General features: G+C 38.8%; 1 protein-coding gene across 2 annotated transcripts in view; it reads right to left on the bottom strand.

Annotated features, from left to right (window-relative positions):
• Positions 1-814: 814 nt before the first annotated feature.
• Positions 815-18683, bottom strand: part of LOC109438111 (uncharacterized) — a 30741-nt gene continuing 12872 nt past the window's right edge. For both annotated transcript variants that reach the window (XM_074334862.2, XM_074334859.2), the window contains one exon: positions 815-4769. In XM_074334862.2, the coding sequence (XP_074190963.1) occupies positions 2818-4769 (1952 nt within the window). In that variant the 3' untranslated portion in view covers positions 815-2817. The remainder of the gene's footprint in view (positions 4770-18683) is intronic.

Below are 18683 nucleotides of genomic sequence, written 5' to 3'. Positions count from 1 at the left end.
GAAAAATGTTTAGTTAATAATATATCAATGTTAGTTAAGACAAATCAGTGTATCAATGTAATTTAAAACGTTAATAAGGGGAACTGTGTGATGAATTACTGTTGTAACTATTGTTTAAATCTACAACTATTCCAAACAAAATCAAAATAAAAAATATTTAAGTACTCCAACGTTAGATCATTTCCTTTCAATTCCTGTAAACCAACAATTTTCTGAAAAATCAAGCATGTAGAGATGCCTTTTGACTCTCATTTCCTTTTTGGTTGTGCAACAAGCTCTCGTGTATCAACGTGTCAAGACACTGAGGAGAGGCAAACACATGCTCTTAGCTGCTGGAACTCTGCAGCCAGGACTGCTGGCCCAGTCTGTGCTGCCCCAGCCCTGGAGATGCCATGACACAGCCTTCATCCAGCTTTGGGCTTACTCCTGGCTCTTTTCGTTGGCAGGGAAGCCACTAATTACTGGTAAGTCAGTGTAAAAGAAATACCTGTTCTCCACTTAGTGTTAACAATTATACCATCGTTTTCCCTCACACCATATCAACACAAGATGGCGAATAGAAAACTTACTCAGGCAATCAACTGACCTGAGTCTTTTCCACATGCTCTATCAGGTCATACTAGCAGAAAGCAACATGCCCAGGGTTCAGAGTTTTTAGTGGTCCAGGTTTTAAAAAGGAGAATTTCAGTTACTTCTCAGTGCTGACCAAACCATGTAGCCTGAAATGATGACAGACTGACAAAGTATTTCCTTGGTTAAAGAAATATTGTTTCCCCAAAATGTGTTTTTCAGTATCAAAGTGATGCTTCTGACATGAAAGTAGGCCTGATTTTATTCCATTTTAAAACCTGCTATCCAAGATAAAAGGGTAAAAATTAAGTAGTTTGCAATGCTGCAGTGTGAGCAAGCACCATGGGGTTGGGAAAAGATCATAGACAGACAGGATGCTCAGGCTTCATGCATACAAGAGGGCTAAGAAGACTTGCTTTTTAATTACTCCATGTGAAACAAATGATAAATGGCATAAAATGAAGGCCAAAAAGAACATGTAGGAATTACCATCCACTACACCCCTCCCTCCCACACACACACACTCACACTCTCACATAAGAATCATTGAGAAATCTCATGGATCAACAAGGTCCTAGAAAAATGGGGCCAGACTAATATTTAGATATGGCAGGCAGGCCAAAGTCTAACAGCATCTAGCTGACGGAAGCCAAAACTTACAATCACTCAAAAAAGGAAAGTGACCAGGTCCAAAGCATTTTTGGCTACTGCCTCCTACTAGAAGCAGTAATGAAATCTGTTACATCCTCATACCGATGTACCACATAGCTCACACACTATCACAAACATTTATTGTTGTCCACAGAGTTCACGTTATTCTTCCATCTTTAAAACTTCACATTCCACAGTGTTTGTGCATAGGTAAATATTTTCCTCTATGTTTTCTATAAAACTTAGTATTACACATAAATCACAAGTTTCAGTACATCAGTTCTAGGTGAAGAATTTATCATCAATTTTTAAACTGATACATTTCTTCAGGGAAAAAATATCTAATGCAAACTCAGTACATACTCAAAAATTATAATTATCAAAATACAATATTTCAGTCTAATCTTATTTCATCTTTAAGGAAGTTTGCTTGGTGGTAAAGGCTTTGGTGTTTTTCCCTGAGATTTGTGATTTTTTTTTTTAATTAAAGTTTATTGGGGTGACAATTGTTAGTAAAGTTACATAGATTTCAGGTGTAAAATTATGTAATACATCATCTATATCTTCCATTGTGTGTTCATCACCCATACACAGTTCTCTTCCCATTACCATATATTTGACCCTGTTTAGCTTCTTCTACAACCCACTAACCCTCTGGTAACCACTGAACTATTGTCTACGTCTATGAGTTTCTGTTTCTTTATTTGTCTTGTTCTTTTGTTGTTTTCACTTATACCACATATCAGTGAAATCATGTGGTTCTCTACTTTTTCTGACTTATTTCGCTTAGCATTATAATCTCAAGATCCATCCATGCTGTCACAATTGGTACTATTTCATCTTTTCTCATGGCAGAATAGTATTCCATTGTGTACATATACCACAACTTCTTTACCCATTCATCCATCGAAGGAAACTTTGGCTGGTTTTTAATGAAGTTGTCTGATTATTCAGGGCATTTGACAGAAGTCCTCTTCTTCATGTGTAGTCTGAGACGTAGAATGATAGGCTGAGTTCTGACAGGTCTTCTGACATTTAATTATATTTATAGCATTTCATCGCACTCTAACATAGTTGCCTAAACTATATGCATTTAACCAAGACAGAAATCTGTAGGAGCTCAACAGAGTACAAACTTAATTCTTGCTTAAACATAGAAACAAACAAAAACCTGGTGAAGATCTGTTAGTGGGGAATTCTCTTTCACCCACATATTCAGACTCTAGCTTCTTTAAGCTCATGTTCTATGTTCAATACACAGCACCCAAGTCTTACATGGAATTTTCTCCATTCCAGTATAACATAGAAAGCAACAATATAAGGTGACTTCTCAAGGCCAGATTTAAATGGAATAGCACCATAATCCATGAGCAAACCCACCTGGACAGGAAGATTTAAACAAGCTATGTACCTAGCACAAAAAGAATAAAGGAAAAAATCTGCCAGTCTATGTACCATGAGCTTTTCCACTGTGCTATGAGTTCCTTTGGGACATCTTACGTTCGTTCCATACAAGGATTTTCTCTCTGCTGTGCATTCTGTTGTGATGTGCTCTAAGAGCTACCTTTTGGACAAAAGTTTTCCACATTCATTCATTCATAGGGTTTCTCCCGTGTGAATTCTCTGATGTGCATTCAGGTTTGTCCTACGGGAGAAAGTTTTCCCACATTCATTACATTCATAGGGTTTCTCCCCTGTGTGAATTCTCTGATGTCTTCTAAGACGTGAATTGTGGGCAAAAGTTTTCCCACATTCATTACATTCACAGGGTTTCTCCCCTGTGTGAATACTCTGATGTACATACAGGCTTGCCCTTCTGGAGAAAGTTTTCCCACATTCATTACATTCATAGGGTTTCTCCCCTGTGTGAATTCTCTGATGTATTCTAAGACATGAAATGTCAGCAAAAGTTTTCCCACATTCATTACATTCATAGGGTTTCTCCCCTGTGTGAATTCTCTGGTGTACCTTTAGGGTTGAATTAGCAGAAAAAGTTTTTCCACATTCATGACATCCATAAATTTTCCCCCCTGTGTGAATTCTCTGATGTACACACAAGGTTGTCATTTGGGAGAAAGTTTTCCCACAGTCTTTACATTCATAGGGTTTCTCCCCTGTGTGAATTCTCTGATGTACACACAGGGTTGTCCTTCCGGAGAAAGCTTTCCCACATACATTACATTCATAGGGTTTCTCCCCTGTGTGAATTCTCTGATGTGTTCTAAGGCCTGAATTTTGGGCAAAAGTTTTCCCACATTCACTACATTCATAGGGTTTCTCGCCTGTGTGAATTCTCTGATGTCTTCTAAGACGTGAATTTTGGGTAAAAGTTTTCCCACATTCATTACATTCATAGGGTTTCTCCCCTGTGTGAATTCTCTGATGTACACAGAGGGTTGTCCTATGGGAGAAAGTTTTCCCACAGTCTTTACATTCATAGGGTTTCTCCCCTGTGTGAATTCTCTGATGTCTTCTAAGACGTGAATTTTGGGTAAAAGTTTTCCCACATTCATTACATTCATAGGGTTTCTCCCCTGTGTGAATTCTCTGATGTACACAGAGGGCTGTCCTTTCGGAGAAAGATTTCCCACATACATTACATTCATAGGGTTTCTCCCCTGTGTGAATTCTCTGATGTCTTCTAAGACGTGAATTTTGGGTAAAAGTTTTCCCACATTGATTACATTCATAGGGTTTCTCCCCTGTGTGAATTCTCTGATGTGTTCTAAGGCCTGAATTGCAGGCAAAAGTTTTCCCACATTCACTACATTCATAGGGTTTCTCGCCTGTGTGAATTCTCTGATGTATTCTAAGACGTGAAATGTGGGCAAAAGTTTTCCCACATTCATTACATTCATAGGGTTTCTTCCCTGTGTGAATTCTCTGGTGTACACACAGGGTTGTCCTTTGGGAGAAAGTTTTCCCACAGTCTTTACATTCATAGGGTTTGTCACAGGATCTTCCACATTCATTAATATCACAGCATTTCTCTGTTGTGCCAGCTCTCATTGGGTTAAATACAGTTGCTTTATCACAGTTTTTCCAAAATTCATCATTGTGACAGGATTCCTCTTCTGTTAGACATTTCTGAGCTGTAACACAGACAACAGTCTCATCATGTAAAACTTTTCCAAGTTCATTATGTTCAAAAGGCTGTTCCACAGTTTGAAATTTCTGATGACATTCCTTACACCTGACAGCGTTCACATTTTTATTATATTTGTAAGTTTGCTCGCCAATAAGAGTTCTCTCATGTTTAATATCAAGCTGCAACTTTTCATATACATTCATGTAATCAGCCTTTTTTCTTGAACAGTTTCTACCACTAACAATCAATTCAGAAACAACTGGCAAATTCGTTCTACATGAGTCAGGGTTACAGGGCATTTTTCTTGAAAAATCTGGAGTTTTATCCAGATTAATTGGTTTTCTTATAACTTTCTGCCCTTCTTTACTCAATGTTTTGTTGTTACTGATTATTACTTGCCACAGAGCTTTCTCTTGTTTTTCCGGGTTCTCCGTAACGTGGACATCAACTTTGTAATGTTCTAAAATGACAAAAATGGAAAATATTGCATGAATCTTACATTTCTTACTGAGAGGAGCTTACAGCCACATGCCTTATCATGTATTGTATGGTTTCTAGTCATGTTTCTAAAATTAATAATTCATGCACACAGAGAAAAAGGCATACAGTCAGTATTTCTGTGTGTGTGTGTCTCTCTATCCCCCTTCATCCATGTCATTTAAAACAAAGAAACAAACATACAAACGTAGCCGTTATTTCCAGTCCTGACCAACATGGAGCAGCCCAACTTTACCCAGGTCCTCCCTCTTTCAATTGGAAATCCCTGAAAAAAAAATTAACAAACAAATGAAGATGCTACAAAATAAAAGATGGACTCTTGGACTTAAGAAATGACAGAAAAAAATGCCAAACTTTTCTTTTTACTTCCCATATATCTTATATGGGGTGCTCAAGTGCTGGGGAAGCCTGTGATCAAAGCCAAAGAGACACAGAGACAAAAGAGCTCCAAGAAAATATTGTATCTCCTAGCCAAAGATCTCAGAAAATGGTGGTCTAAAAGAATAGAAAAACTTTTTGACAATACTCGCCACACTCAAGCTCTGCCCTCCCCCACCCCCAAAAAACAGAAAAAAAGAAACACTCTTCTCTGTGGTTCTACCACAGATATAAAGAATTTCTATACACTTTGTATATAAAGGATTTGTATACAGTTAAATTTCATTGCCAAACCAAGAACTCATAGGAAAGATCATGAAGAATCCTGAGAAATTTCCATGCAAAAGACATTCTGGTAGTTGGCCCCAGAAGACACTGCCAAAATTTCACCTGGAAACATATTCCTATCTACTTTATTAAATCTGCATGGGAAGAACAAATTTGTTCGTTTATGACACTCACGGACAATTCACAGGAGAACAAAAGAAGGAAACAAAACAGCCAGGAAAAAGAAAAGAGGCAGGAAGTCATGGTAGGCCCCATATTACAGCTAGAAGAGATGAAGCAGCACTTGTAAAAACCATATCCTCAAAACCCAGAAACAATACATTAAAAAGGAGCTGAATTCACATTATTCTCAAATGCACATAAAGCATTCATAGACAGACCACAGTCTGCACTGTAACACAAACCTTTACAACTATAAAGATAAATCATGTACTGTGATCTCAAGCCACAGAAAAATTATAGTAAAAATCAGTAACACCAAGTTATCTGGAAAAATACAAAACTAATTCAATATTCATACAGTTCCTATGAAACCATGGATCAAAGCGTATGTCTCACAGAACCTTAAGATATTTTGGGGGGCACTGTGTCACAGAAATGGCGGCATGAGGAGTGCTACTTGAAATCTCCTCTGGAAGATACAACAAAATGGACGGCTATAATTCAACAAAAGTTTCTGTGCGCAGCACACAGGCACATCTGAGAGACCCACAAATTGAATCATCTAAAGGAGAGCAAATTATGTGTATAGCGGAGGATGGAAGGGCGAAGTGCTAGAATGTGGACCACAGGTCGCAGGATGCAGACCGGAGCTTGCTGCAGCCTCAGGAGAGAAAATAATTTGAGCTGCAACTGAACCCCCTATACACACAGTCCTCACTGAGGGATCAGCATAATACGGCTGAATCCAGCATATGCAGCAGAGAACTCAGAGCAAAGACTGACTACTCATACAGAAGGGTGAGAAAGGTGGTTTAAGCCCTCACTGCCAGGCAGAAAACAGAAAACAAAGACACGGAGCCTGACCACCTCCTGCCCACCTTTCCAAAGTTTGCCTCACCCCCACCCTCCCAGTATTAGAAGCAGGCTACAGAAGAAACAGTAGAAGTGTCAGATTAAAGAACAGAATATCTACAATCCTGAGAACTGCAGTCACGCAGGTAAAGATTCACAGCGCAACTAATTCTGCGGAAAGGGAAGGAACTGTAGGGGCAAGAAAACTGTAGGTGAGTAGTCGCCACTGTTCAGAGCCACAAGAGAATCAACCACCTCTCACAACCTACCCCACCCCCACCTTACTGGGCGGATCACGGGAGGGGCGGATCACGGGAGGGGCAACCAGAGCCACTGAAACACACAGGCTTTGCATCTGGCTGCAGGGGGAGCACTGCGAATTCAGAAGCTCAGAACTGTATCACCTTCTACATTCCCTGATGGAGGCGGTGCCCTGAGATCTCGTGACCTACTCACAGGGAAGCCCACCTTCCAGGGAACCCCACATTATGTGAGAAGCCAGAATAGTGCAAGACAAAATATAACACTACAACATGAGAGAAAATAAAGGCTGTGGACAGACGGAAAATAAAACATTCTACCAACACCTACTGGAAAGCACAAGAAAAACCTCTTTATATCAATGTACTGCAGATCCACTCCTGCAGATGCCCAGGAAGAGAAATAATAATTAATTAATTACTATGAACAACCAAGGTAACAAGGCAGCTCAGAAATAAAATGAAGAATCTGCAGAAAATGCACTCAGAGACATGGAAATTTGTGACTTAAATGACAGAGAATTCAAGATTGCAGTTCTAAATAAACAACAAGATGCGAGGAAACACAGACAGGTAGTTTAATGAACTCAGAAACACAATCAAAGAACAAAATGAACATTACCTCAAAGAGATTAAAAATTTTTAAAAGAACCAAATAGAAATTCTGGAGATGAAGAACTCAATAAAAGAAATAAGAATGAAATAGCCAGCTTAGATAAGAGAGCTGACTAGTTGGAGGAAAGAATTAGTGACACCGAAGATAGATATCTGGAACTGATGGAAGAGAGAGACTTCAATAAAAAAAAATAAAAAAATAAAAAATGAAAGACCTCTACAAGAACTTTCTGACTCCCTCAGAAAGAGCAACATAAGAATAACGGGGATAGCAGAAGGAGAAGAAAGGGAGAAGGGAACAGAAAGTATATTCAAAAAAACAGTCGACAAGAACATCCCAAACTTTTGGAAAGCACTGGATCCTCAAATCCAAGAAGCAAATAGAACATCTAATTACCTCAATCCCAACAGGCCTTCTCCAAGGCACACTGTGTTAAAGCTGTCAAAAATTAATGACAAAGAAAGAATTCTCAAGGCAGCCAAGGAAAGAAGATGGTAACCTACAAAGAAAGCCCATTAGATTATCATCAGATTTTTCAGCAGAAACTCTACAAAGCAGGAGGGAGTGGAACGAAATATTCAAACTATTGAAAGAGAGAAATTATGACCCAAGAATAATATATCCAGCAAAGATGTCTTTTAGATATGAAGAAGAGATAAAGACATCTCCTGACATACAGAAGCTGCAGAAATTTCCAATACATGACCTGCATTACAGAAAATACTGAAGGAGGCTACTTCTCCTGAAATAAAAAATAAAGAATACAAAACCATGAGTAGTATTATGAAAAGACAGAAAGAAGTAGAAAACGGCAACCCCTACACAAAATACAGCACTACATATACACTTAAACATAAATGGTAAAGAAGGAACATTTAAAAAAAGGAATAAGAATAAAAGACAACTTGCTACTGCAACACAGAAATCAACTCATAGCATAAGTAGGGATAACTTGTGACAACAAAAACATAAAAGGGGAGAGAGTAAAGGTCTGAACCTACAAAGGAGAATGGAGATAAAAAGCATGCTGCAGAAAAAGGACTAATGTAAATATGAAACTTGCTTTCATGTAAATTTAATGGTAACCACTCAAAAATTAAAAAGTCCAGAACTGAAACATGTAACATAAAAACAGAAGAAAACAGAGGGAAAAATCATAGAATATCACACACTGAAATACCAGACAGTAACGAAAAAGCAAAGAAACAATGGAGACACCCACCCATCCGAAAACAAAAGATAGAATGACAGGAAATCCTCACATACCAATAATCACCCTAAAGGTAAACGGACTGCACTCACCAATAAATAGGCACAGAGTAGCAGATTGGAATAAAAAACAAAACCCATCCATATACTGCCTCTAAGAGATGCATCTTAGCAACAAGGACAAAGATAGACTCAAAATGAAAGGGTGGGAATTGACAGCGCAAGCAAATGGTAACCAGACAAAAGCAGGTGTACCACTCTTATATCCGACAGTCATCAATATTTATGCCCCCAATCAGGGAGCACTAAAATATACAAGGCAACTACTAACAGAACTAAAGGGAGAAATTGACCAAAACACAATTATAGTAGGGGACCTAAATACATCATTGACAGCTATAGATAGATCATCCAAACAGAAAACAAAGAAAGAAATATCAGTCCAAATGACACACTAGATGAAATGGACATAATTGACAAGTATAGAGCACTTCATCAAAGAACATCAGACTATGCATTCTTTTCTAGTGTACACAGAACATTCTCAAGGATAGACCACATATTGGGACATAAAACTAGCCTCAGGAATTTTAAGAAGGTTGAAATCATACCAAGCATATTCTCTGACCACAAGGTTTGAAACTGGACATCAACTGCAAAAAGAAAGCAGGAAAAACCACAAACATGGAGATTTAACAACATGCTTTTAAAGAACGACACGGTCAAAGAAGAGAGATAAAAAGATACATGGAAACAAATGAGAAAGAAAATACATCCTATCAAAATTATTGAGATGCACCTTTACCTGGAGGGACAGATCTTAGTGAAGTTGGGGAAAGAGTCTTAAGAAGAGTCCATCAGAGAATGGTTATGGCCACAGTGGCCTCTTTGGACTAAGACTTATCTGTAGCATTCTTATTCTTTTGGTATCAGATTTTGTGTATTGGGGCAGGGGAGGGGGACATCAGGAGACAAGGACAGCCCCTGACTCTCTGGAGTTGATGTTAGATAAGTGCTTAAAAAAAAAAAAAAAAAAGAAAAGGAAAAAAAAGCCCTAGCAGTGCCATGTATTGGAAAAGCAATCAGATGTTTGTGTGCAAAATAGAAGAAAAGGACGTGCTGGAGCTGGCAATTCCCTTTGAGAAGGTGACCAAGCCAACGCCTTGCCAGACCAGCTGAATTGCAGTTTACTTGAAATGTGACCTGTTTCGAATCCTAAACGAGGTTCAGAAATCACCTATAATGGCCTCATCTTCAGACGTGGCTTTTCTTTTTTTTTTCATTACGGAGTAGTGTTAGTCAGTAATCATTGCCTCCCTTCTGCACAAGCTCACTTAACCTGGGGCATGGAGACTGTAATTTGGGAGATGAAGCCTCCAGCGTAAGGCAGCCTTGGGTACATGTGAGTCGTGCTTTTGTACTATCTGCCGAGGTGATCAGTGGTGGTCCGGGAGAGTAAGTTGGGAGGTTCAAGAGGCTGTCTGATGGGACCAAACAGAGATGAGATTTCTTGTACCCCACCACCCGGGGATGCTTCCCTGCCCTAAGGCATGCCTTCTGATGCAGGGAGGTCCACACTACAGTGGGCACACAGTAAAAGCGAGAAACATGGCTTCCAGATGGCCCTAGAGGACCCAGAGTGGCCAGAAGGGCTATTTTACTTCAAGTTCCCAAAGAAGCAAATCCCAGGGTACTCAAGTCACAATGTTCGTCGAGTAGATGGGGGAAACTGACAAGCTCTCACATCACTCTGGAGGCAGGACGTTATGCAGGGTCTCAGCTCCCACTCCCTGCATATGATCACAGGAAAGGGTGAGGCCAAAAAGGAACACCAACGGAGCCATGGATAGGGGAGTCATACCACTAATTCTCGCTGGTGGCTGGGTTGGAGACACAGGAAGCAGGAACCACACGATCCACAATCTGCCATCAACTTCTCGGCCAACCAACCAACCCCAGCTGCTAGCTGCAATCTGCCGTCCACTTCCCTGCCTGCCAACCAACAAACCAAGCAACCAGTGTAGCCACGGAAGTTATATCAGTGGCTAATTGGCTAACCGGTTATAGCCGATGGACATCTACTACCCAAGCCAGCACCTTTACACGTGAGGTCAAGAGCCTGGAAACTGCTCTCTGGGACTCTGTCCCCATACAGGACTTGTGGTATCTTGAGTTCTTAAGTTTGAATATCATCTGGAGCCTGTTTATGCGACTCAGGGGGACCTGCACCAGGGACCGCTGACTTTGCTCCGAAGCTGAGCAGGGAACACCCAGCTAACGGGGAGCTTTACTGCTTAAACTCCCGATGTGTCTGTGAGGAAGCGGCCTCTATGAGCTGGGTACCGCAGAGGGAGTGCACCCGAGGGTCTTGGCAGAGGGCCAGGGTACTCCGGCTTTGGACCAAATCTTACCAGGTGCTGCCAGAAGGAGAAGGAGGGAGGCCAAGAGTCTGAAAGGCAAAGGTGTGGGCTGCTCAGGTTTGCACCCCCACCTTCCCACTAGAATTTTTGTAATAGAAGGCAAAAAATGCCCAGAGAGCCTGCACTTTCATTTAAGAACAAAACTCTAGCAAAGACTTGGAAACACTTCAGTAATGTGCATTGTTACTTCAAAACATTTTGACCGAGGTTGGGTTAGTTTGTTAAATGGCATAAATGAAATTCAGCTGGATATTTGCCATTACTCGATAGGATTATTGAGCTAGATAAAAATAATCCTTTAGTAGCTTAAATGTTGACTTACTGAGCAATAAGTGCCAATTTACAACTTAAAGAAACGAGCTCTAATTGCTGCAAGTTTATGAAAGAGCTGCTGGCTTCCTTAATCTGAAGGATTTTCTTTCAAATTGTCATTTGAATCAAACACCGAGCTTCTTAAATCCTGCTGTAATTAGCTTTCAAGTATACTATTAAACCTCTTCAACTTTCAGGACATCCAATTTAAAAAGCCCTCTTTAAAAAATACATGTATGTGTGGCTTTTTAAATTTAGGTTATTAAAGAAATCAGGTTTCTTCACCCTACCCCCCCCAAAAAAAAAACATGGGGTCGCAGTGAAAGCAGTAATAAGAGGGAAATTTATATCACTACAGGTCTATCTCAAGAAAGTAGAAAAATCCCAGACACACAACCTAACGTTACACCTTAAAAAACTAGAAAAACAACAAATGGAACCCAAAGTCAGCAGAAGGAAAGAAATATTAAAAACCAAAGCAGAACTAAATGAAATAGAGAATGAAAAGACAATACAAAAAAATTAATGGAAGAAAGAGCTGGTTCTTTGAAAAGATTAATAAAATTGACAAACCGTTGGTTACACTAAGATAAAACCAGACACAAATAAAATCAGAAATGAAAGCAGAGAAGTTACCACGGATGTCACAAGAAATACGAAGGCTAATCCAAGAATACTTTGAAGGACTATTTGCCACCAAATTCAATAATAATAGAAGAAACGGACAACTTCTTAGAAACATATAGTCTCCCTAGACTGAATCATGAAGAACTGTAAACTCTAAACAAACCAATCAATAGTAAAGAAATTGAATCAGTTATCCAAAACCTTACGAAAGCAAAATCCCAGGCAGGACCAGATGGCTTCACTAGTGAATTCTACCAAACATTCGAAGAGGATCTACACCTGTCCTCCTCAAACTCTTCCCAAAAAATGAAGAAGAGGCAATATCTCCTAACTCATTTTATGAGGCCAACATTACCCTGATACCAAAACCTAGTAAGGAAAGCACTAAAAAAGTAAACTACAGATCAATATCTCTGATGAATACAGATGAAAAAATGCTAAACAAAACTCTAGCAAATCGCATACAACAATGCATTAAAAAGTATATATATCATGATGAAGTGGGTGGGGTTCACCCCAGGGACACAAAGATAGTTGAACATAAAGAAATTGATCAATGTGATACACCAAAAAACAAACTAAAAGATAAAAATCATATGATTAAATCAACAGACGCAGAAAAAGCATTTGACAAGAGACAATATTAATTTATATTTGAACAATAAAATTGGTATAGAAGAAAATACCTTCACATAATAAAGGCCATATATGACAAACCCTCAGCTAATATCATAGTTTATGGTATAAAACTTAAGCCCTTCACTCTACGTTCAGGAACAAGACAGGGTTGTCACCTATCACCACAGTTATTCAACACAGTATTGGAAATCCCAGCCAAAGCAATCAGGCAAGAGAAATAAATAAAGGCATCCAAATTGGGAATGAAAAAGTTTAATTGTCACTTTTTACAGATGACATGATGCTTAACATAGAAAGCCCTAAGAATTCCACCAAAAAAGCTATTAGAAAAATAAACAAATACAGTAAAGTTGTTGGCTAGAAAATCAATGTACAAAAAATCCTTTGCTTTCCTATATATTAAGAGTGAAATCTCAGAAAAAATTTTTTTTTAAAATTCCCTTTCCAATTGCAACAACAAAGAAAAAAATAGCCAGGAATAAACTTAAGAAATGATGTAAAAGACCTACGCACTGAAAATTATAAGACTTTTTTTTTTTTTTAATTGGGGAAGGGGTACAGGACTTTATTGCGGAACAGTGTGTACTTCCAGGACTTTTTTCCAAGTGACGTTGTTGTCATTTTAGTCCTAGTTGTGGAAGGTGCCGTTCAGCTTCAAGTTGTTGTCCTTTCAGTCTTAGTTGTGGAGGGCGCAGCTCAGCTCCAGGTCCAGTTGCCGTTGCTAGTTGCAGGGGGCGCAGCCCACCATCCCTTGCGGGAGTCAAGGAATCAAACTGGCAAACTTGTGGTTGAGAGCCCGCGCTCCAACCAACGGAGCCATTGGGGAGGCATCTCAGCTCAAGGTGCCATGTTCAATTTTAGTTGCAGGGGACAGAGCCCACCATCCCTTGCAGGATTCGAGGAATTGAACTGGCAACCTTGTGGTTGAGAGCCCACTGGCCCATGTGGGAATGGAACCGGCAGCCTTTGGAGTTAGGAGCATGGAGCTCTAACTGACTGAGCCACCGGGCCGGCCCATATAAGACATTTTTAAAGAAAGTAAAGAAGACAGAAAAAAATGGAAAGACATTATGTGTTCATGTACTGGAAGAATCAACACAGTTAAAATGGCCTTATTACTCAAAGCAATATACAGATTTAAAGCAGTCACTATCAAAATCCCAATGGCATTTTTTTAAAAAAAGAAAAAGTCAGCAGATTTCTATGGAACCGCAAAAGACCATAAATAGCCAAAACAATCCTAAGAAAAAACAAAAATACTGGAGGTATCACACACCCTGGCTTCAGCTTGTCCTACAGGGCAACAATAATCAAAACAGCATGGTATTGGCAGAAAAACGGACACATAGACCAATGGAATAGAACTGAGAACCCAGAAATAAAACCACATAAATATGGACAGATAATTTTCGACGAAGGAGACAAAAACATACAACGGAGAAAAGAAAACCTCTTCAATAAATGGTGTTGGGAAAATTGGAAAGCCACGTGAAAAGAATGAAACTAGACTGCTATCTGTCACTATTTACCAAAATTAACACAAAATTGATCAAAGACCTAAACATAAGACCTGAAACAATAAACAGCATAGAAGAAAGCATAGGTACTAAACTTATGGACCCTGGGTTCAAAGAGGATTTTATGAATTTGACTTCAAAGGAAAGGGAAGTAAAAACTAAAATAAATGAATGGGACTATATCAAACTACAAAGCTCCTGCACAGCAAAATAAACCAAAGGCATAACAAAGAGGCAACCAACCAATGGGAGAAGATATTTGCAAACAATGCCTCTGATAAGAGGCAAATATCCCAAAATACAAGGAAACTCATACAACTAAACAAAAATACAAAAAAGGCAAACAATCCAATTGAAAAAATTGGCTGAGGACCTGAATAGACATTTCTCCAAAGACGACAAACAGATGGCCAATAGACATATGAAAACATGCTCAATATCACTAATCATCAGAGAAATGCAAATCAAAACCACAATGAGATATCACCTCACCCCAGTCAGAATGGCTATCATCAACAAGACAAACAATAACAAATGTTGGAGAGGCTGTGGAGAAAAAGGAACCCTCATACACTGTTGGTGGGAATGCAGACTGGTGCAGCCGTTATGGAAGGCAGTGTGGAGGTTTCTCAAAGAATTACAAATAGAATTGCCATATGACCCAGCAATCCCTCTTCTGGGTATCTACCCAAAAAATCTGAAAACATTTAGAGATAAAGACACGTGTGCTCCAATGTTCATTGCAGCTTTGTTTACGGTGGCCAAGACATGGAAACAACCAAAATGTCCTTCGATAGATGAATGGATAAAGAAGTTGTGGTATATATACACAATGGAATACTATTCGGCGGTAAGAAAAGATGATATAGGAACATTTGTGACAACATGGATGGATCTTGAGAGAGTAATGCTGAGCGAAACAAGTCAGACAGAAAAAGCAGAGAACCATGTGATTTCACCGATATGTGGTATATAAACCAAGAACAACAAAAGAACAAGACAAACAAATGAGAAACAGAAACTCATAGACACAGACAATAGTTTAGTGGTTGCCAGAGGGTAACGGGGGCGGGGGGTGGGGGGTGGGAGATGAGGGTAAGGGGGATCGAATATATGGTGATGGAAAGAGAACTGACTCTGGGTGGTGAACACACAATGGGATTTATAGATGATGTAATACAGAATTGTACACCTGAAATCTATGTAATTTTACTAACAATTGTCACCCCAATAAATTTAATTAAAAAAAAAAAAAAAAAGTATCACTTCACAGCTGTTACAATGGTTTTCATTAACAAGACAAATAATAACAAGTGTTGGAGAGGCTATGCAGAAAAAGGAACCCTCATACACAGTTGGTGGGAATGAAGATAGCTTTCCCATTAGAAATAAAAGACCTCCAACTAGTTCCTAAGCTCCCACTTAAGAAAATATACAAAGAGAAGGTAAATCAAAAGAAAATAACGATTAGAGAATAAAATTGAAAACAGAGATGAATTAAGCAAACCAAAGCTTACTCCTTTGAAAAGGTTTTTTTTTAATGATAAAAACCAACACAGAAAGAAATGAGAAAACACATGATCAGTATCAGAAATAAAAGAAGAGGGGATATAACTCCTGACACAACAAACATTAAAGAGAAAATAAAGAATATTAAGAGAAACTCTCGTGCCATAAGTTTGACAATATAGATGAAATGGACACAGTTCCTAAAAACAAAAACCTACCAACATATCTCAGGCAGAAAAAATAACCCAAAGAGAATTGATAAAGAAATTGAGTATGTGGTCAAAATTATGCAGTTCAAAGGCAGCTCCAGGACTATATGGTGTTAACTAGTGAATTCTACCAAACATTTAAAGAAATAATGCCAATTTTACAAACTCTCTATGAGAACATTCAAGATGTGGTAATATTTCCTAAATCATTTTATAAGCCCAGTATTACCCTCATTTCAAAACCAAAGAAACAGAATCCAAGGGAAAAAAACAAAACAAAAAATCCCTACAGACAATATCCTTCATGATATAAATGTAAAAATACTGAAAAACAGTAGCCTAAACAACACGGCAACATATAAAAATAAATAAATCAGTATGAAGTGGGATTTATCCCAAGAATGCAAACTGTTGCAATATTCAAAAGTTAATCCATCATATAAATAACGGAAAGAATTAAACCCACACAATCATATATATTAAGATAACAAAACATGGCACTAAATTCAAAATCCAATCATTAACCTAATAAAAGAAATCTACGGGGGCCGGCTGGTGGCTCAGGCTGTTGGAGCTCCATGCTCCTAACTCGGAAAGCTGCCGGTTCGATTCCCACAAGGGCAAGCAGGCTCTCAACCACAAGGTTGCTGGTTCAACTCCTTGGCTCCACAAGGGATGGTGGGGAGCGCCCCCTGCAAGTAAGATTGAACATGGCACCTTGAGCTGCGCTGCTGCTGAGCTCTGGGATGGCTCAGTTGGTTGGAGCAGGTACTCTCAATCACAAGGGTGCTGGATGGATTCCCCTAAGAGATGGTGGGCTGTGCCCCCTGCAACTAGCAAGGGCAACTGGACCTGGAGCTGAGCTGCGCCCTCCACAACTAAGATTGAAAGGACAACACCTTGACTTGGAAAAGGTCCTGGAAGGGCACACTGTTCCCCAATAAAGTCCTGTTCCCTTCCCCAATAAAATCTTAAAAAAAAAAAAAAAGAAATCCAAAATAAGCTTATAGCTAACATCACACTTAAAAGTGAGAGACTGACTGCCTCAACCCTAAGACTGGGAAAACAGGATGTTCACGCTCAGCACTTCTACTTAAGAGTGTGATGGAAGTTCCACCAATGCAACATGACAAGAACAAAAATGAAAGATGCAGAGTAAGTCTAAACAGAAAAATTCCAAAAGCATCTTTTAAAAAAGCCCCTTGAACTAATAAGTGTTTTCAGCAAAGGCAAAATACAAAGCCAACATACAGAAGCCAATAACATACAAATATGACCAATTGGAATTTGAAATCAGATAAACAAATAATTTACCATAACACACAACATGCACACACAAGCATTCTCTCTCTCTCTCTCTCTCTCTCTCTCTCTCTCTCTCTCTCACACACACACACACACACACAATCTTGGTATCTCCATGTTGAAAACTACTGATGAAAAAAATAATGAAAGAAATCAAGGAAATCTTAAATAAATGGAGAAGTATTTGTTATTTAGGGATTGTAAGGCCATATATTATTAAGATGTCAATTCTCTTTCATTTGATCTATAGATGCAATGCAATCCCAGCTGAAAGGCCAGGATGCTTTTTGGAAATATCGAGAAGCTCATTTTAAAATTGATGCAGAAGAAAGTTGGTGGATTCATACTATCTTTTCAAGAATTAATTAATTAGTTACTGTAATGTAGGTAATGTGCTCTTGGCATAAGGATATGTAGATGAATAAAGAATAGAGATTCCATAAAAATGTACAATCTAAGACACACAGTCTTATACATTATATATTTGTATACAAATATATACATAGGCAGAAATATATAAATATTCCCATCTGTTTTCGAAGATCTTGCAAATGCTGTTCAATGAAAAATGATAATCTTTTCAACATATGGTGTACAATAACTGGATTCCCTCTTCAAAAATTTATACTTGACATATACCTCATACTTTCGATAAAAATGAACACCAAATATCACAAAAGATAAAATGTGAAATTTAAAAATTTCTAGACAAAAATATAGGAATAATCTGTGTTCCTTTGAGTGCTGATGTTTCTAGACGGGACAACAAAACCATGGTTCTCAGAAAAAATTAAAGAATTGGACTTTATCAAAATTGATGTTCAGTTTTAGCCAGCCTCCTCTGAAACCACGCCAACAAAAATGGGGTGCAGCTTCACTACTGCCAAGTGAGGAGAGAAGTCCAGGTTCCCCACTAAACCTCTGTTGACACCCTGGGAGTTGGAGAAGATGCCACTTTAACACTGGGCAGGGGTGAGATCAGGCCCCCACAGGCCTCCTACTGGCACCCAGTGTTTCTTCACGTGCCAATGTCCCTAAATCCCTGCTCTTCTTTCCATCTTTCAGAATCTTACCATATACATTAGGTTGGTGCAAAAATAACTGCGGTTTTCGCAATTGAAAATAATTGTAAAAACCGTAATTACTTTTGCACCAGCCTAATACACACACACACACACACACACACACACACATAAATGTTTAGATGTACTGTGTGTACAAATACACATTTAACTGAAGTTAGTGGGTGAAGTAGGAAGGAAATATATTTACTCCATGTTTCCCTTGCTTAAATCTTTTTATACCTTATTAATTCCTTCCCTAAGCACAGTCATGAACACGTTTTCCTTGTCATCATATAGAATATTTCTAGTTTTGCTTTGAAATCGGGTCAGTAAGCCACCTGAATCCAATGTTTTGGTTTTGATCCAGAACGTTACCTCAGAATTCTTTCCCTACTGCTCTGTGGGGCTAGTGCCATGTGTCAAAGACCAATTGTCTATGAAGCACGTTTTTTTCTTGAGTTTTTTCAGTTTCTCCAATTTATTAAATTATCCCACCCACAGCTGCACAC

This window comes from Rhinolophus sinicus, chromosome 17 (genome assembly GCF_057876585.1).
Source record: "Rhinolophus sinicus isolate RSI-liver-muscle chromosome 17, RSI-T2T, whole genome shotgun sequence".
In the NCBI taxonomy this organism is placed as follows: Eukaryota; Metazoa; Chordata; class Mammalia; order Chiroptera; family Rhinolophidae; genus Rhinolophus; species Rhinolophus sinicus.
The sequence above is the reverse complement of the archived record's forward strand: the minus strand, read 5'-3'. Positions and strand labels throughout refer to the sequence as shown.